Source organism: Eurytemora carolleeae, unplaced genomic scaffold, assembly GCF_000591075.1.
Source record: "Eurytemora carolleeae unplaced genomic scaffold, Eaff_2.0 scaffold2131, whole genome shotgun sequence".
Taxonomy (NCBI): domain Eukaryota; kingdom Metazoa; phylum Arthropoda; class Copepoda; order Calanoida; family Temoridae; genus Eurytemora; species Eurytemora carolleeae.
In genome coordinates, this window is record NW_019398017.1 from 701 (window position 1) to 21973 (window position 21273).

The following is a 21273-nucleotide window of genomic DNA, read 5'->3' on the forward strand; positions in this document are numbered from 1 at the left end:
ACAGCAGGGTCCAGGGCAGCTTATTTTGCCATACAGCAGGGTCCAGGGCAGCTTATTTTGACCGCAAGTTCGTAAAGTGACTGATGCTTTGGGGTGTAGGAGCCTATACAATTGTTATTAATAGATCTACAGCTTGTTGAGCTGATTGAATCGGAAATTGTGTACGTATATATATATTGTGTACGTATATATATATTGTGTACGTATATATAAAAATATATATATTGTGTACGTATATATAAAAATGGTCTCAATCTTGAAAATCCGATTACAAACAATTCTGTAGACCCTTATACAAAATTGTGCAAACAAAGATTGATTTTATTTTACCAAATTTACTCACTCCAGTTAGAAACTTTCGGAGCCTTTAAAATTGTTATTTTTAGATTTGCAAGCCTAAAATTGGACTCATTACGTTGAAAACTGTACAAAGATTTTAAAAATGGTCTCAATCTTGAAAATCCGATTACAAACAAGTCTGTTGACCCTTATTGTCTTTTTGAGACACGGCCTGTATATAATTTTATTTATTTTAAATCTCTGTTTGTCTGTCTTTGTTTGTGTCCGATCATAACTCGAGAATTTGCCTCTAATTTGATTGACGAAAATGTTTGAACTACAAAAATGTTCTTAGTTTGGTTTAAAAGGAATTGAGTTTTTGCCACAAGCTCAATTTTTTGAATTCCTATATGTTCGCAAACTTTTGAAATTTCAAACTTAGATTTTTTATTGTAACAGAAAATAAAGTTTGAAATATCGAAGGGTTACGACATTGGGTTGCAAAGATATAGTGATTTGAAAATTTGAGTTTATGACAATGACACAACTCTTTTATAAGTTGAGAGGGTTGACTTTTATGGAGAAAATTTAGATCCTGGCAAATCCGGGTTTCTACAGAGTTTTTAAATTAAAGTTTGAGTCAAATCGGTCAAGGGGTAAATAAATAATGATCATGACATGTATTTTGCTGGCCTGTTTGTATCCAATAAATAAATCCACAATTAAGAAGGTTCATTGCCGATCAGAATTTAAAAGTTGGCCAAAAAACTAATTTGGTTTGGAAAATATTTCGGCACTCCGCCATTGAAAACAGAAAAATCCGCAATTTTTTTTTGTACTAATGGACAGGGGGTAGGTTACCACAAAAGTAAACTTAAAGGGTCTGAAAGTTTAGTTTTAAGTGACATGGCAATGCAAAGAAGTCCGATTGACAATAATACCTTTAAAAGATTTGTCTAAAGAAGTATGAATTAGATGGATCAAGTTCTCAAACCTTGAAATAAATGTTTCATGAGAAAAAATTAAAAGAAAGAAAACGTAGAATTTGCTGTTTTTATATTTTTAGGCGCGCCACACAACGAGGTCCAGATGAAGTGTGCAAGAGAGAGGGAAAATGCGCGATAACTCCAGCTGATAGAAAACATTGTACAGCTTGTAGGTAAACATTGTACAGAAGAGAAACATTGTACAGCAGGTAAACATTGTAAAGTAGATAAACATCGTACAGTAGATAATAATTGGATAGCAGATAAACATTGCACATTTACAGTAGGTATACATTGAACAGTAGATACACATTGTATAGTAGATAACATTGTACAGTAAGTAAAACATTGTACAGGAGGTAAGGATTGTATAGTAGATAAACATTGTACAGTAGGTAAAAATTGTTAAGTAGGTAAACATTGTACAGTGGATAAACATTGCACAGTAGGTAAAAATATTGTACAGTAGGTAAAAATTGTTCAGTAGATATACATTGTACAGTAGATACACGTTGTACAGTAGGAAAACATTGTACAATAGGAAAACATTGTACAGTAGGAAAACAGAGTACTGTAAGAAGAAATTGTACATTAAGTTACAAGTTGTAAAGTGAATACACGTTTTACAGCTTATACATATGTATGTACAGATTCTTGCTTTCTGATTGTTAAATTTAAATCTTTTACGATGTCACTTGTGAAAACCAAAAATTGGAAGAAATAGAATTTCTGATTGTAGTACATTGGGATTATATAAATATAGAATAGGGAGACGACTGTTAGAATCAAGTTTTAATATTCCAAAGATTGCATAAATGTCATCTTTCTATTCTACAGTTTTGTAGGTTCTACTGTGAATAATCTCACAAATAAATTTTGAAAAAAGTGAAAAATGAAAGGATTAAAATCCACTAAATACTGTATATTACTATATTACATTTGTTAAGGTATAATAAATGTCTGAGTATAGGAATGCGACCAACATTTATCCTAAATGAAGCTGAAAAGAAGGTGAAAATTTATTTTTATTATTTTGAAATATTTAAGGTTCCGCAAAGGAATTGAGTTTTTACCACAAACTCATATTTTCTGATTCTACTATTTTTGCAACCTATAATGGTGTAAAAAAATGAAATCTAAAAACAAATGAATAAAAAAATAAAATGAAGATGTAATTCTTCTTGGAGCTATATATTATACCTTTAAATGAAAACTAAGAATTCAGGAGTGAATTATTTTCAATTTGTTACCCTTATCGCAGACAATGTAGTTCACACAAAAAAATACTAAACATGTTTGGTTAGTAACAGAAGAAAAAATACTAAACATTTTTGGTTAGGAACAGGAGAAAAAATACTAAACATGTGTGGTTAGGAACAGGAGAAAAAATACTAAACATGTGTGGTTAGGAACAGAAGAAAAAATACTAAACATGTTTGGTTAGGAACAGAAGAAAAAATACTAAACATGTTTGGTTATGGAACAGAAGAAAAAATACAAAAGCAAGTTACTCCAGAGATCTTTAAAGGAAGGGTTTCATTTTAAGACTAAAATCATGCTTCACAGAAGAGTTTTCATATTTTTTATCTATATATAAATTTAACTTGTCTGGGTATCTGTTATTTTTTGTCTGTTTGTTTGTATCCAATAAACGTCAACCGGCTGAACCGATCGGGCCCAAATTTTGTGTGTGACCTCACGTGAACCCATGGAAGGTTTATGAATGATCAAAATTTTTAAAAAAATTGTGTTTAAAAGTTTTTTATTTTTGTAAAATTTTGAAAATGCGCAAATAAAATATTATGAAATCCGCAAACTTTTTTGTTTTTGTTTTATACTGTACAAAGAGATGCTCACAGATAAAGTCATAATTAAAAGTTGAATTAAAAGATGGGCACGAAGCGCCCTAAAAGCCTATTACTTTTATATTTTGTAAAGTGTTATTTAAGCCTGGGCAACGCAAAAGCTAGATTATATCATAAAGTTTGAATTCACGTGATATTTATATTTTTTTTTTATTTCAGACCAGATTTCGAAAACTTTTAGAGAAAAAAGAAACAACGGTTTCTCCGCCATCTGCAGGTAAATCCTTTTGCGTGTATTTACATTGTTTCTTGATTTTTTTTTCAAATATTTAATCTACAGGGTGTCCCAAAAAACATGGGAATTCAGTGACGAATTCGATATCGTCTTTGTTATGAATTAGCATTGTAATACCTAATTTCAAAAGCCAAAATATTATTATGTCTGCTAGCGTTTATTTTATGAAAAGGGTAAAAGACTGTTCAGATGTGTCTATAATGTCTCCGCATAATGAACAGTGAAGACTGACAAGCTTTACTCTGTTCGTATACTGCAATTTTCTTGTTTTATAAAGTAAAACCGTATGCAGTCAAAACATAAACAAACAAAATGTGAACATAGAGACGAAACTCTTACAGATTACAGCTTTCTCAGTAGGTATCACTATACCAAATCAAAGAATTATTTTAAAAGACGATATCGAATTGGTCACTGAATTCCCATGTTTATTGGGACACCCTGTATGTAACAATTCTTCTTTGAATCATATTAAACCACTTTTTTTAGAAAGTTATCTAAACATTGGCATTATTGATGGATGCAGTTAAAAGTTTATCCTTATTTCCACTAATCAAATGTACCAGAAGCTTTAGTTTCTTTTTAAAGAAATATGAACATTTAAAATCTATTTTTAAACTGAAAATCACCAGGAATAAAAAGTCGTCTTTTAAGGAACTGTTAGCGTAATTTCAAGTGACCCTCCTTGCAAGGATGGCAATGTCCTATTTACAAAGATACCCTCGAAAGCTTTGGCTGATTAAGTATGAATTAGATATCCATTTTTTTGTCTCTCTAAACTTTTTATTTTATTTTATTTACTTACTGCGAAAGTGAATTCGCATTCCTTGATTATAAAAAGAAATAATTACTTTTTGTGTGTGTCTTTCACTTTTTTGATCAGAAAAGGTAGGGTACCTTTGGGAATCGGGAATTGCCATCTTTGCATGGAGCCTCCCTTTAAATTACGCGTACAGTCCCTTTGAGGACTTAGGAAAAAACATGTTTAGGTCCAGGCATAACTCCGAGCACCACAAGGAAATTTGTTTCTCTCAAAATGGTTGAAATTCCTTTAATGTTTACTAACCCCATACAGTGAGAACCAGAAAGCACTGATATATTAAGACGACTTTTAGACTCAAGTTATAATTTCAAATAGTCCAAGAACCATGAGTCAGGCATTTACTTATTCAAAACAGAATCTATGGATGAAAGTCACAAGAAAATAAGTTTCTAGAAAAAAATGGAATCTATGTAAGAAAGTCACAGGAAAATATGTTTCTGGGAAAAAAACCTGGAAAAAAAACTTTGGCATAATGAAGTCCTAATTTGCTGAAGTCCTTTTCTGTCAAATTAATTCACACAAATTTGTTTATAACTTGGTACCGTCCCATTTTGCCTTATTTGGTCTGAATGTGAACTGTTGAGTGTAAAGCTTGCTCCAGATGCTTTAATGTCGGCACGGTACTTGAAATGAACCAGAGTTTACAGTAAATAAATCGTCATTTCATGAGAAATAAAATGTTTGATAGTTTCACGCCCGGAGAAGACGACATTCTTCCCTCCCCATTTGTTTCCTCTACTAGTCCAGGGAGCAATAATTCTCTATCTCAGGGTAGGGCTGGCGAACTTTCTGCCAGTTTCTGAAACTTAACGGAAAATAATTGCTAAACTGAAAAAAAATTTTATCTTTAACGAAACAAAAAGAGGCGTTTAAAAAAAATATATCTAGCCATTAACACTGTTAAAAAACGAATCGTTAACGAACAATAACTTGATTTACGAAGGGTAAATGTTCAGCTATTCCTACAAATGAACGGCTACTTGATGAGCCTGTCTGTTCCGTTAATTGTGAACCAACTGATTAAAATTAGTTGTTCACAATTACACTTTACATTTTACAGATAAGTTCATGAAATTTGACTTCAACCTAAGACTGTGGTTAAGTAAATTTTAATTTTACAAGGAAAAAAATTAACACAATTTTATCGGATCTTTTTAGATAAAAATGCGCGATATTTTTTACGAAAACTTTGCAGAGCGGGATATTATTTTACTTAATTACCCCAACGAGTTACAATTTTGTATCTCGTTGGGGGAATAATAGGTTGTTGATTTTATGGCGGTAAAAGTTTGATTGTACCCAGCCCTAAAACTCCAGGTGGAACCAACCTAATGGATTACAGATCCGTCTCCCTCGGAGATTATCTAACCTCAGATGATGAATCTATTCACCTCAGTCCTTTATCTCATCAACGTGTTCATCCGTACAAAGTGGAAACTGTAACGCGGGGTCGAAAGAAGACGACATTTGACAGAAACTCTTCAATTTCGTCAGATGTTGAGCAAGAGCAGATTGAATCAGTAATATTTCCTAGTTCTCTAGTTCCCGATTTAGAAGGAGGGATGAAAGATGATGTTCTCCATGAAATAGAAAGTTTACTGAACAATCAGAAAGAACATGAAAATTTGACATTTTCTGACTTGGATACAAATAAATTGAACATGAAAACTATGATCGGTAAACCTGAATTAAACTTAGCTTCTGAAGTTTCAGTCCCCGGAACTGCTGGATATGTAAAATGTATTCCTTCAAATAACATTGATGACACTGATTACACAAGCATTGATGAAGCAGCCTTAAACGGATTATCTTCTCATGTGATTCCGGTCACCGCTGATGCTAAAAATGTCAGTTCTTTTCAAATAAGAGAATATGGAACAACACAGAACTTATTTAATAACGAGAAAATGAAACATCACAGCACTGAACATCCAACAATTTTTCCAACTGACTTCTATCGAGTCACATTGAAGTCCCCCAATATTGGTTCTAGTCTTCCTAATCGTTCCAACCCAGCTGATATGGGGGTCAGCGATACTTTTCAACTTGATTTGGGTCTTGCCAATACTTCTGAAATTAAAATGGAATTCAGTAATACATTAAATCCTGATTTAGGCTCGGGATTTGACAACATCTCCATTTCTAACATGGAAGTCAGTGATTCTTTAAATTCTTACTTACATTACCGTGAAACGGGACTTAGCAATAATTTGGGATTCAGCAATGCCTCTGAATCTGACTTGGGATTCAGCGTTACTTCTGAACTTGATTTGGGATTTAGCAATGCCTCTGAACCTGTCTTGGGATTCAGAAATATAACCGAATCTGTCTTGGGATTTGGGAATACCTCTACAGATGACATGGGTTTCAGAAAAACACTGAAATCCGAATTTGAATATCATGAGACAACTAATTCTATAATTGAATGCAGCCACACTTCCAAACCAAACTTGGGATTCAGTAATTTATCCAACATTGAATTGGGAATGAAAGACACCTCTGTATCCCAACTAGAATACTGCAGTACTACTAAACATGATCGTGGGTTTACCTTTACATCGAAACCCAACTTTGGGATGACCGACAAGGTTGGTCAGGGTCAGGATGAGGAGACAAAACTCAGATACCTATCCACAGTGTGTCCAACAAACAGCAAACAGGTAATTTTAAAATACAGGGATTGAAAAAAGAAAATTAAAAAACTGAGAAATAAAAATCTTCTTCAAAATTCTTGTTCCCAGCAGTATATATATAATTAAGAATGTTAAAGGGAGCAGTTTATCAGAATATATGATGTGTGCAGTTCAATAAGTTTTGTAAAATATTTGTTAAAGGCACTTTAATCCTATTTCAACCCTGTATTTTTTTTCAAAGCTCACTGAATCCATCCTGGTTAACTGATTTTTCTCATCAAGTTTTCTATTTCTATAGCTATGTTATCAGTGGTTGTTTAGCTCCGTTGTCACAGCACGGAAATGTTTTAAATACCAACCAGGCAAAAAGGACACTTGGAAGTTGGGATGCTCGATACACAAAAAATTCGTGCCAAAACTTTCCAAATATAAAGCAGACACCTATGACATGATCCAAAATACATCAGAGGATAATGATATGGACAAGGCAATAGTCTCCAAGCGGACTAAATTGATGATTTTTGATGAGTTTGACATCTGCTGTAGTGCTGCTAACAAAGTTGTAAAGCAAGTTTTGAAAAATGGCAAAGATTTGGACACCATTAGCTCCAAAGAGGTTCTAAGAAAATATACTAAGGAATTGAGTATTTGCCACAAACTCTGATTTTCTAATCCCTATATCTTTTCAACCCAATGTAAACCATAGATGTTTCAAACTATGAATTTTGTTTGATCAAATAATTTAAGTTTGAAATACCAAACATTTACACCATCAGGTTGTTTAGATATAGGGATTTAAAAATTTAAGTTTGTAGCAAAGACTCAATTCTTTTGTTTGCTAAAATGTAGATGACAACTTAAAAAATCTTCAAGGATCCTTTCTACAATAAAGACTTAGCCTCCTTTGACTTTCTAGAGTTACCCAACCTCTATAGAACATGCTACACACAGGTCTGCTGCTTTAGTAGTTGTAAATTGGCGGTACAGTCCAAACTAGGAGCGCAAAGGTTGGCCCATCTCGGATATTCAAATGTACTCATGGTTGTGCGTGGCTGAAATGGATAAAGTTTAAGTCTGTAGAAAGATATTTAGGCCGTTACAAGTATCATTAACGGGAACCCTGAGAAAGCTCAATATATATATGATATCTGATCGACATTAGGAGGTCAGATATTAAACTGGTGAAAATATAGTGAACAGTGAACTTTTTAAAAATTTAAAGGGCTGGAGACGTCTAGAAGTTTACCATTAAAAATTTAAAGGGCTGGAGACGTCTAGAAGTTTACCTTTAAGAATTAAAAGGGCTGGAGACGTCTAGAAGTTTATCTTTAAGAATTTAAAGGGCTGGAGACGTCTAGAAGTTTACCTTTAAGAATTAAAAGGGCTGGAGACGTCTAGAAGTTTATCTTTAAGAATTTAAAGGGCTGGAGACGTCTAGAAGTTTACCTTTAAAAATTTAAAGGGCTGGAGACGTCTAGAAGTTTACCATTAAAAATTTAAAGGGCTGGAGACGTCTAGAAGTTTACCATTAAAAATTTAAAGGGCTGGAGACGTCTAGAAGTTTACCTTTAAGAATTTAAAGGGCTGGAGACGTCTAGAAGTTTATCTTTAAGAATTTTCTATGAAACAAAGCTTCTTAAAGAAAAAAGAAATTTGGGGGGCTCATCGAGTTTTAAATCTCCTCTGGGGATTCTTTAAATTCTACATTGCACTCAACTCAACAAAACTAATAAAAATATTTGGCTATTTCCTTAATCAGAGTCGATCAGAATTATCACTCTTTTATTATCAAAGTCATATTGTAGATTGTTTTTTATCTCTTAAAAGGGACTGTAAGCATAATTTCAAGTGACCTTTGCATACATATGCCCGACTCTTACTACTCTGATCCAAAATGTGGATGATAATGTTGTTTTTCCGACTTAAAAAGTTTTAATTTCTATGAAATTCTCTATTACTTCTTAAAAGAAAAAAATCGCAAGTCACTTTAGCAAAGAAACCGAAATGGAAATAGAAACAAAAAAGTCAAAGCAATTAAACCGGGTGCTCACATGTCTGTGCACACCATGTAACAATTCTTGTTGTACTTTTCTGTACTACACTCTTGTTTTCCAATGTTCTTTCTTGTGCTTCAATGTTCCATCATGTTCTTGGTTAAATTTTCAAAAAGAAGACACCCTGTTCCTACACTCTTTATGTGCTTTATTTTTCAGACTAGGCATGTCTTGGTTTTATATGTCGCTTTCCTTTTTGCAGTTATCCTGACTCATCACAGTTACTTACACTGTTTTAAATGAGAAGGGAGGACCAGGTGGGTGAAGGTTTCTGCAATTATATTCTAAGCTAGTTCTCAAATAAATATAGGCCTGCCAGCATGCATACGTTGAAGTATGGATAGTTTGGAGGAGTTGGAAGTTTGAAATAGGATTGGAAGAGGCGTTTGCTGAAAAAAAAGCCTACTTTTCAATTTATAGTCATTTCCGACTTGTGTGGAATTGATAAACTCATAGTATTTTGCGCCACATTATGCATGTTAGGAGTACACATATCCTTTTTATGCCCAACTCTGGATAAGATCTTTCCTAGCAATCCACTCTTAAGTGCAGGATAAGTTCAGTTCCATTTTTAAGAGCAGGATAAGTAAAAAACCGATCAGTGTGTACTTCATCCCTGATTTTTGAGTTTCTGTATTCCTTTAGTCCCGCATTCCACTCAGCGCTTAAACTAGACCCAATCCTGGGATCGCTCTCATTCCTGCTCTCAGCTCCGTTTCACAAAGAAGGAACTTTGGAGAACCTCTCCTATGAGCGAGAAGGATACCGTTGTAAATCAGCTTTGCCATTTTTGCATGGAGGATCACTTGAAATTACGCTTGCAGTCCCTTTAATTATATCAGGATAATATGCATTCTAGAATCTCATTCTAAAGCTCTAGAACTAATTAAAAATTTTAAGACCCTGATATGATATTCATGAATATCAGTAGTAACACACAATATTGTAATTAGTGTGGATTGAGAAGAGACGAGGATGAGTATACAGAAAGGATGATTTACCAGTATATGGCTCAATATCAGAGCAAGTATGAAAAGTTTACTGCTAATCAACCACTTTCCCTCACAGGTATACATCCCTGAGTGACAACCTCTGTATAATTTGTGCGTTAACATTACGGGGTTTTACGTGTAATTACAAGTTAACAATGTAGCATCCGTCAGACATTATGAAAATTATACCAAATATTGAGACCAGATCAACTTGACTTTTCCAACCAAATTGTATTTGTTGCCCTTGGTTTGCATGAGAATGCCCATACTCTAGCAAGGGGGGGGGGAGGCAAGCAGCACCCGTATAGCCTCCATCCTGCAATTTACTCACAAACATAGAATTGCGGCAACGGGCTCACCCGTAACGCTTTCTAGCCGCACCCATATCTCCTCCAGCAAAATGTCTTGCGATTGTCTCGTAAATATAATATTTTGTACATTCCTGCCGATGTTGGTCTTCTCTGAAAATGTTTTTGAGGGAAGAGAGAAATTCAATTTTATATGAAATAACACGAATTGGCGTGAAATTAGGTTTAAATATATCTAAATCCATCTTTCTATCTATCTACTGATCTGATTTTAGATAATTTAAAACCGCATTGCACGCTAAACTGTGCTATTTTTGGTAAAGATTGAATTTCTCCTTAACTTCAAAAAAAAAATTAAGAGAAGATCAACATCAGCAGACATGTACAAAGTATTACATTTTAGAAGGGAATCTCAATAAATCATAGTTTTTAACAAAAAATTAACATCTAATGCTCCAGTGAGCGAGAATGTTTACTCATATTACCAAAAAAATATGATTAATATGTTTAGGTTATAATAGATCCCATGTCACCTTTAAAATCTTAAACTAATGCTTTATTTCTATATATAAAGCAGGGGCAAAGTTGGGGGGCCGGTACCCATGTGCAACCCCGTAGAAATGCACCCCCTAGATCCAGAGGCAGGCTCTAATATATCAAACTTACATATATATTCAGATTTTTATCTTTTCTTATCAATTGACAATGTCATAATTTGTCCATTTTATGATAATTTCTCAAATTTTTTCTTGTACCTAATTAGTCCTTAATCTTATTTACAATAATTTTTTCTTGTACCTAATTAGTCCTTAATCTTATTTACAATAATATTTTCTTGTACCTAATTAGTCCTTAATCTTATTTACAATAATTTTTTCGCGGGGTTTCATTTAACTCCATTTTATTCTCTCAGAGCAAGATGTTTGACGCAGCGTTTTATTAAGCTTTAAATAATACTATCTCCAGTGTAATCTAGTCATAGATATGATTGATATTGACATGATTTATGATATATATATATTTTGGCTCTTTTACTACTAGATTTTATAATGGTATGATTGCAGGTAATTATGGTCAAATGACTAAAAGTGAGGTAGATTAATGTAGATTTTAAGTTTTAATTTTTTTTATTAATTCGTTTTTATAGCTCTCAATGTTTTTAACTACTTAAACTCGTCATTGCCAGTTATAAAAAGGCCTAAGCAACGCATTTCAAATTTTAAGTGTTCCCCTTATTTTTAATCATAATTTTTATTGAAATAATAGATTTTTTAATGGAAATATATTTAGAGGAGACAGAACCATCAGAGGGGGCTGAAGAACAATTTAATATAGGGAAAAAAACACTAAATTAAAAAAAAAAATTTGCTGTATTAATTTTTACCGAAAAACATTATTATCTATCTTGGAAGAAATCTTATTTTTATAAAAAATATTTAATTTAACAAAGAATTAAAAGCTGTTTTTTTGTTAAGATGAGAATGAACTTTTAAAGATAGTTCTAAATATAGATCTAGTAAAGGCCCTGGAACTCTACACTGTAGAAGAAACAAAATACCTAGGTAGAATTCTGTACAATTCAAAAAATTAAAAAAAAAACAATAAACAGACTCAAACTTCATGGTAATTCAATTACAAAATTTGAGAAACTATCTTTAAAAGAAAGGGCCAAGGCTAATGAATCTGTTTAATAAAGTCACTGTTATGAGAGTTTCTGGAAAAAAACATGGAAATCAAAACTTTGGTAAAAAAGTCCCAATTTTCTGAAGTCCTAGGACAAAATGTCACTGGAAATAAAGTCCTGAGTTTTGATTTCCTGAGGCTTTTTTTCCTAAAATAATATGGGGGCTGTCAATAAAGTCTCAGGAAATAAGATCAAAGGAATTAGAGTACTGAAAAAAATAAATCAGAAGAAAAACAATACCAAGAAAAAAAGTCTTGGGAACATGAGGTTAAGTCTGAGAAGTTTTCATAAAAAGGACTTTCTCTTCTGCATCAACTTATTGAATATAGCCCGAGGTGTTTTTAGTATCAAGGCCCTTTTTTCCATGGTTGTAAACATCCTTTGTTCTTATGCATTTTCCACTTCAAGAGGACTTTTTCCGGGGACTTTTTTGTATAAAATCATACTGGAACCTGAGAAAAAGTCAGAAAAAAATAAAGCCTCAAAATGGTAGGACTTTATTTCTAGAGATTTTTTATGTCTGCAGGGACTTTTTTCCACAGGACTTTTTTAGTGCCAAAATTTAGGACTTCATTTCCGAAAAAAAAATTTTCAAAGAACGTTTTTTGGCGGTTACCAAGGCGAACACAGTATAAGACCAATCATTATTGCTCAGAGCTGGAATAATTTATCGATAAGACCTTTAAAAAAATGCTCAACCGACCCAAATACTTACTTGAAATGGTACTAGGCAAAGTTAATTAATTCAAATGTTCATATTTTTTCATCCTTTCTCCATCAGCGCGTCCGCAAGTTCTCTTCTTGTTTGCCCGTCCATTGTTGGCGCTGTTTTTTGAAAGGATGTTTTTGAGTCGCTGTCTTAGCGCCATTTCCAAGATGAGTGTCCTGTTTTGTATAATCTATGATATATTAAAGAGAACCGAGCACAACTGTTCTGGAACCGATGGTCTAACTTCAGTATGGGTCCTCAGGTTCTAGGATACTACATGGACTGGTTGAAGAGAGGAGGAAAGATGTGTCCATCCTTCTATCTTCAGAGCAGTAGACAAATCAGATCCAGGCTCATAGGTAGGAGGACCAGGGATAGACGATAGAGTGGACCAGTGATAGGTTGGGCTAGGGATTGGGTGGACAAGGGATAGGGTGGCCCAGGGATAGTGTGGACCAGTGATAAGGTGGGCTAGGGCTAGGGTGGACCAGGGATAGGATGGACCAGAGATAAGGTGGTCTAGGGATAGGATGGACCAGGGATAGGATGGACCAGTGATAAGGTGGGCTAGGGATAGGAATAGGATGGACCAGAGATAAGGTGGTCTAGGGATAGGATGGACCAGGGATAGGATGGACCAGAGATAAGGTGGTCTAGGGATAGGATGGACCAGGGATAGGATGGACCAGTGATAAGGTGGGCTAGGGATAGGGTAAACCAGGGATAGGATGGACCAGTGAAAAGGTGGTCTAGGGATAGGATGGACCAGGGATAGGATGGACCAGTGATAAGGTGGTCTAGGGATAGGGTGGACCAGGGATAGGATGGACCAGTGAAAAGGTGGGCTAGGGATAGGATGGACCAGGCATAGGATGGACCAGGGAAAGGGTGAGGATTAGGGATAGGGTGGACCAGGGATAGGGTGGACCAGTGATAGGGTGGACCAGTTATAGGGAGGCCAGGGATAGTGTGGACCAGGATAAGGGGACCATGGATAAGATGGAACAGGGATAGGGGACCTGGGATAGGGTGAACCAGGGATTGGACTGATTAGGGTTAAGGTGAGCCAGGAATAGGCGAGATATAGGGATAGGATGGACAAAGAATAGGATGGACCTTGATACACATGATAAGATCTGTTTATTTTCAGCATTTATGTTGGAATATGGAGAAGGATCAAGACTCTCAGAAGCAGATATTGTCACTCTTCTTAGGTAATTAAATGGGTGGATTGGAAGCAAATTTTCAGTTTAATATTATCTTAGTAATTGGAGGCACTCACAAGGTTTGGAGGCAATTCTTTTAACACTTATGTCTCCAATAAATATTCACAAAAGTTTGGAGTCAATTCACGCTTGTGACATTTGAAATTAATATTTTCGGAGGTTTGGACACAAATATTGTAACACTTTCATCTCAGATGAATATTCTCTAAGATTAGGAGGCAATTTTTAAAGCACTTATATGATAAATATTATTTGAAGAGCATAAGTAAAAAGATATTAGATGATCGGAGGCAGAGGAATATTCTTTCTGTAACAAAGTTGGAGGCGCAAATTTCTTTAAAAGATTGATTGCTTATCTGTAATAAATCTTATTGTTTTAACGGAACTAAAGTTTTAATTTCAAGTTACTCTTCTTTAAAAATATTTGCAAGTCACTTTTAACAACCGCAATTGAAAATAATCCATTCTTAGATAAAACAAGGATATTTCATTCGTATTTGACCAGAAAAGACTTTTAAGGTTAACACTGTGAATCGTTGATGGTAAATAGTAAGTCACTTAAAACATTGTCTGTGCAGTCCATTTAAGTAAAGCAAATGATGGTCGTAGAGACAGTTAAAAACTCTTTCTCAAATAGATTATCAAGTACACTAGGTGGCAACAGAAAAATTAACCAAATTTGCACGACGTCACAAGTCAATGAAAATGACATTTTCTTATAAATCAGCTGACATGTTTTCCAAGATTAAATAAAAAAGTTTAAAAACAGAAAATAAAGAAAATATAAAATTGCGCTTATTTTACTGTAAGAAAAGGACTTTATTTTTAAATTATCACTATTATGATTTTGTCGGACACAAAAACTAAGTTGACACTTGTGATGTCAGAATACACTGAGAGGTTACACATTCTACGTTGCCATCTTTTGCTCTTTTTTCAAACAAATTATAAAAAGATTTGATGCCGACATGGATTTTTAAACTTTTTAAATTTCATATCTATAATTTATTTGTTTTTATAAAGATTGTAGACATGAATTCCTTATTTTTTTTATATTTTTTATTTATGATTTTATTTGTTTTCATGCCGATTGTAGACGTGATTATTTAATTTTTTAAATATTTTATTTATGATTTATTTGTTTTAATGCAGATTGTAGACATGATTTTTTAAATGTTTTAAATATTCTATTTCTATACTTCATTTGTTCAGGGAGAATGTTGTATCAGGATCATCTCTGTTCAAACTGTGGAATTTCACACATGAAGATGAAGAACAGTGCAAATACACACTTGGTAGTATAATTACTCCTTCTTTGCAGGGACAATATCCCCCCCCCGGTACTGGAATTTTTCAAAAATCGAAAGAGTGTAATAAAAGCAAATGTTTAGAATTAACAATAATTCTAGATTTTAAAAACTTCTCAGATTTATGTTGAGCCTTGCAAACAAATTAACCAAGCTACAGGATTACCAGCAAAGGATGAGACTTCACAGACGACTGTACGGAATTTATACTGTCTTTTATATTCACGATTCCCTTGCAACAGTAAACTTGTTTCTTTTTTGGCTAAATAATTTGATACGCCAATTAAAGAAGATTTAATTTCACCTTCGAATCGACACATTTTTAAGAGTTTTAGATCTTTTTTAACAGTCTCATTCTTTATGGGTAACCTTGTATGTCCCATTCCATTTCTGAATATTAATCCTTATGAATATCATGACAACATTCTGAAATTTTCTTATTTACTCCGCCAGGAGTTCTGAAAATAATTATAACATAAACATAAACGTCAGACCACACAGACTGCTCATACGTACACTATACCTGGATAGACTGAGCAGGCCTATAGTGTCCCGGCACGCCATGCTACGGTTCCATGTAATGTTTTTTGACTGACATCTTACGGCCACTTGTTGCATTCAGGGGTTAAGTCTTACAACTTTTAAAGAAATACTCCAATTTTAAACATAAAACATAACGTTTATGAATATTGTCTATTTTAAAAGATTTTGAATTTCCTATTCAAAGGATCCTTAAATATCCCTGAATACAGATGTCTCCTGATTGGTCATGTACAGTACTTGTACGCAATACAACATGCTGTGGAAAATATCGCATATTATAGGTGTTAATCGATCTTTGTATCTCTCTTATCTCTGACAAAAACATGAACATCACTACTTCTAAAGTTCCAGCATTACATCATCATTGAATTCAATTTTGGAAAGAAAAAAAAACTTTCTTCTAGTTTTTATAGAGAGCAAGAGTCCAAGTTATAATTCTAAAATAAGTAGCAACGAATTACTTGGAATTACTTGGAATTAGTTGGAATTTCTTGGAATTACTTGGAATTACTTGGAATTACTTGGAATTACTTGGAATTACTTGGAATTACTTGGAATTACTTGGATTTACTTGGAATTACTCTCATATCTTTGAAGACATAAAAGAATAAATATGAAAGAGAATATCAAATAAAAAAGCCTCTAGCCCCCCATCCCCACCCCTGTATCAGGCAACATAAAAATTTGTTCTAAATATGCTATAAATATGTTTTTTTAAATGATTGAAACAAATATATATATATTTCATATGATTGGAATTGAGTTTGAAAGAAAGCAGGTACAACCTTACAGGGTTACCTGCACAAAGGATGATATTTTGTAATTTGTTGATGGCCAAAAAAATTCCTTAAATTTAGACGATTTGATTTAGATTGAAATTGGTATTCTGTCTTTAAAGGAAAATTTATCATTTGCAAAAAAAGTCAAATTCTTTATTTTCAATTAAAAGCGAAAAAGTAAGTAGATCAAATTTCATAGCTTCGTAAAGCCGCAAATAACCAAGACTGAAAAGTGATTAACTAAAGTTGTCTTTTAGTCTCACTCTTTGTGAAACCCCCTGTATTTAAAGTGATATTCCATTCAAGAATCTGATTTACATTGGTTGCCTTTAACCCTATTTTAAAGCTTCAATGAGGAAGATTTCGTATTTTTTCTATCTTTAAAAGGTGTTATTCTCAGTGCAACACACATCCGAAAACCACATAAAGAGCATCTGCATAACCGCAAATATAATTATCTACATGCAATTCTTTAAATAGAGGACCACTCGAAAACAATTCATTAAATACAGATACTTTATAATTGGAGGATTAGATGAAATTCAAATCAAATCAAATCAAATATATAGATTTGTCCCAAGCCAAAAACATAGAAAATATCATATTTTAAAACATATTTATAAACTTGAGACGGGGAGGCATTGATAGCCAGGGGCTGTTTAACACGCCGCGCAGCCTCCCACTGGAGAGTCAGTTTTTGTACAGTCCCTTTAAAGATGAAAACGAGTCGATTGTTCTAGGTGCGGATGATGTCAGCTGGTGGACCGAACACAACATGTCACCAAGGTAATAATTATACAGGGTGTCCCAATAACCGTACCACCATGGTAATAATTATACAGGTTGTCCCAATAACCATGTCACCAAGGTTACAAGTATAGAGGGTACGTCACCAAGGTAATAATTATACAGGGTACGTCGCCAAGGTAGCAATTATAGAGGGTACGTCACCAAGGTAATAATTATACAGGGTACGTCACCAAGGTAATAATTATACAGGGTACGTCACCAAGGTAACAATTATACAGGGTACGTCACCAAGGTAACAATTATAAAGGGTGTCACCAAGGTAACAGTTATACAGGGTGTCATCAAGGTAATAATTATAAAGGGTACGTCACCTAGGTAACAGTTATACAGGGTGTCACCAAGGTAACAATTATACAGGGTGTCTAAATAAAACTTTATTTTTGTCCAGGCCCCCAGATATATCTCCAATTTCAAAGATTAAATAAAGATAAACCATATTTTGGAAACCCCCATTTTGGATACCAAAGAATCTCCTCTTAAAGGTTGTTCCTTAATAATGATGTTTATAAGGACACCCTGATATTCTAGGTATCTGCTACCTATCTGGAACCTGAAGTCTATGATAGAACTGATGCCCTTCTCCCCCCTCATGAGAACTGGGTTGCTCAAGGTCCTAAACAGGCACAAGAAGGACTTCTTTAGAAGCCCAAAGGTATGTTTATTTTTTTGAACAAATGTTTTCTTTGATAAAGAAACTAATTATTCACCGTTACACTGTTCTAGATATCCTATCCTTACTCTTTCTAGCTTCCGCCAAATAGCGCCGGACACTCTCAAATCCGAATTGAGAAGGTCTAGTGCTATACCTTTTAAGCACTGGTGATACTGCTTACACACTCTCATCTGACTAGTGTACACCTCAATGTAGTGCAGATCTGTAATCTTTTAAATCTTATTTATTCGAATTGTTTAAACTTTTGCTATTTCAAACTTTGCCTTTTTAATCTAACATTTATAATTTGAAATATCAACTAGGTCCACGACATTAGTCGGAAAAGGTTTAATCAGTTCTCTTAGAGTGTTTCTTATTGAATCCCTAAAGCTATAAACCATGTCCCTTTGTGCTCTTGAAAACTTGAAAGCTGCGTAGAATGAAGGTTTAAACCTCATATTTTGCGCATTAAATTAAATTTCTCTGTTTTAGACCTTTTTGTTGTCTGAATTTATCAAACTTTGTTTTTGAATCCATGCTTTTAAAATTGTAGGTGTACTTCTTAATGGTGGCTGTTGTACTTTATAACCCTGAGACCCCTGGGTTGGAGAATAAAGAGGAAGTTCACAAAATCAGAGAAGAGTTTATCACCATTCTTAGGTAAACATTACTTATCTGGATAACTGACAGTAGGATCCATACAACTAGAATTTGAAACCGATATTTTTGCAATTTTGTGCGTATTTTATTGTGTTATAAAGCTAATGGTTTAACAGAAACTTGAAAAATATCTCATTTTTCAGTGGAACCGAAAAACAATGCAATATGGATATGACATTATAGCAATGTAATTAAGTGCAAATAGTTTTACTTCAGATTTTTATGAAATCAATATTTAAGTGAAATGAGCCTGTTTACACTGCTGCTCAATTGCTGATATTATGTTCATTGGACTATTTAAAGTCAGAACTTAAGTATAAAAGTCGTCTTCCCATTTCAGAGTGTTTTGGTTTCACTTCAAGTGTATACTACACACTTTAGTCTATCACTTGTCTTCCTTTTCTACAGTTTTATGGGCCCGCTTTATAACATGTTAAATACTATCATTGAATATTGAACATTCATAAAAATTAATTTTTATTCAGGAGATATTTAGCTCAGAATTGTGAACTGTCCGCTAGTGAGAGCATGAAGGCTGTATTTGATTGTATAGGATCCATCCCAGCCATCAGATCCTACTTCAGTGTAGTCTGGAACAAATCTCAAGATGTGGCACCGGCGCTAGACCCAGTCAACCTGGCGCCTAGCAATAATGTTCTTCAACCTCAGTTTGAGGCGGATCCCTCCTGTGGTGGCGGAGGTTTCAACTGCTGCTCCGCCGGAGGCTGTAAACTATTGAAGAAATACCAGATATAATTCAGGGGACACAAGTTCCAAACAGTGAATTTGTTCTAAACCTGACAATGAGTTTCAGGTCTGTGCCAAATCACGGTTTGGAACTTGCGTCCCATGCAATACAAATGCAATAAATTTCAAAAGAAATCCTGTCAAAATGTTTATTTTTCGCTCCATAAAGAGAAAAATTTGTTCTTACCAAAAGAGAAAATTGGTCAAAAAAATATATTTTAATTTTAAATATATCTTCTTCCCATTAAATCAAAATAAATTTCTAAGCATTTTCAAGATTTCGATATTGTCAGCAGAAAATATGACAAAACATCCCGGTTGATATTGTTTTGATCAAGATATTGTAATTGTATAAAAAAATGTAAAATATGTTAATGTGTTATTTCAAGAAATTCTATAATTCTAGCACTGTTATTAATGTATTTGTATGATAAATAAAAGATTTAAATACCAGGTTTCCAAGGCGCGAAGCGCCCGTCTTTAATCTTAAATTTTAAGTGTTGATATTTTTTTTCGTGGATTTTAATAAATTTTTTTTTGATATTCGTTGAATTAAGATATTAAAGGTGTGCTGTTACACTATCAGCTTGCAAATCCGAGTTTTGTTTGTATGTTTAGTTTGTTTTGTTCTGTGGATTACGTGCATAAAATAAGAACGGCTGTAGGATTCTAATATAGCACGTTAATGGATAATTAACTAAAATCATGATCAAATTAAAGATATAAAATAAACGTTATTGAACAGATTTTGGGAAGAAGAAAAAATGTGTTTATATTAGCTTGGGAACCCAGCAATGCCCAAATTACTCATAATTACTCCCGCCGTTTACCCACACCAGAACAATTTCATCGGGAAACTAAATTTCCGTTTAAGAAGTTAACCCACTCAATTTAGAATCTCAAACCAAGCTAAGAACATTCCCGTGATTCTTCCGAGTTTAAATGGAATAACAATAATATTGGAATAACAATAATATTGGAATAACAATAATATTGGAATTACAATAATATTGGAATAACCCACTAATAAATAGAAATATATATACTGAATACTAGAGCATTAGGGTTTTACTTGCGAGACCTGTAACTCCCGCGCAATTCCGCGCAATTCTGCGCAACGGAATTCCGATTGGAAACCCTAAAGAGCACTATATGGACTATGCAGGGCTAGATGCGTTTGGTTTCTTCGATTTGAATTCAATAGCGAGTTGGTCTTTAATTTAACCATCTTTCTTTGCATTTACAAAGTAGTCTTTTTAAAAATGTTTAAATAAAATACACTAGCCGACAAAAAAACTAAAATTTATTATCAAAAGATGTGAAACTGTGATTGATTGTCACAGTTTTCTGGAACAAAGATTGAACTGTTAAATCTGCGTGATAGAGTTATATTGAGTGTAGGAATATATACGCCTGCTGTATCCGAGGTTTAAGAGAAGAGCAGAGGTTGGAGGAGGGGGAGGAGAGGCGATACAGTCGTGTGGAATACATACACGGATACAGAGCTAACAACTTTTGAACGCAAGGTTAAGTTAAACTCAATGTCTCAAGGAACTGTATACTCTATAGACGTAATTTCAAATAACTATCCATCTATAAAATAGCATATTTGATTCACAACGGTACCCATAACAACTTTGTCTGATAAAGAATCCATACTCAGTCATTTTTTTCAAAATTAATTAACAAGGGTTCTCTAAAAAAGTGATTTGCGGATTTCTACTTCAGATCCCTAAAGCTATAAACCATGTCCCTTTGTGCTCTTGAAAACTTGAAAGCTGCGTAGATCCCCCCCCCGGTACTGGAATTTTTCAAAAATCGAAAGAGTGTAATAAAAGCAAATGTTTAGAATTAACAATAATTCTAGATTTTAAAAACTTCATAGCACTATAAAGCACATGCTGTTAGCTTTGGTTTTTGAGAAGTAGTTGGCTAAACTCTCATCGAGTTTTGCTTGAGAGCGTGAGACCTTTAAATCGCA

The 21273-nt window shown here is 33.9% G+C and overlaps 1 protein-coding gene across 1 annotated transcript; it reads left to right on the top strand.

Moving 5' to 3' along the window:
- The first annotated feature begins 1268 nt into the window (after nucleotides 1–1268).
- Nucleotides 1269–19745, top strand: LOC111716620 (uncharacterized). The gene is made up of 16 exons (XM_023492092.1): nucleotides 1269–1438; nucleotides 2213–2276; nucleotides 3290–3347; nucleotides 4355–4382; nucleotides 4877–4959; nucleotides 5506–6848; nucleotides 9829–9943; nucleotides 11466–11510; nucleotides 11651–11737; nucleotides 12775–12927; nucleotides 13719–13782; nucleotides 15007–15089; nucleotides 17164–17209; nucleotides 17762–17885; nucleotides 18439–18545; nucleotides 19031–19745. Exons 1-16 carry the CDS (start codon nucleotides 1284–1286, stop codon nucleotides 19299–19301), a joined length of 2826 nt encoding a protein of 941 aa, XP_023347860.1. The 5' UTR covers nucleotides 1269–1283; the 3' UTR covers nucleotides 19302–19745.
- The last annotated feature ends 1528 nt before the right edge of the window (nucleotides 19746–21273 follow it).

Excerpts from the sequence above, each read along its gene's own strand:
- LOC111716620 (XM_023492092.1), top strand. The coding sequence starts at position 1,284 with ATGTTTCATGAGAAAAAATTAAAAGAAAGAAAACGTAGAATTTGCTGT. Across the intron at positions 4,383-4,876 it reads ATAACTCCGAGCACCACAAG|TTTCACGCCCGGAGAAGACG; the intron begins GAAATTTGTTTC and ends AATGTTTGATAG. Across the intron at positions 15,090-17,163 it reads ACAGTGCAAATACACACTTG|GTGCGGATGATGTCAGCTGG; the intron begins GTAGTATAATTA and ends CGATTGTTCTAG.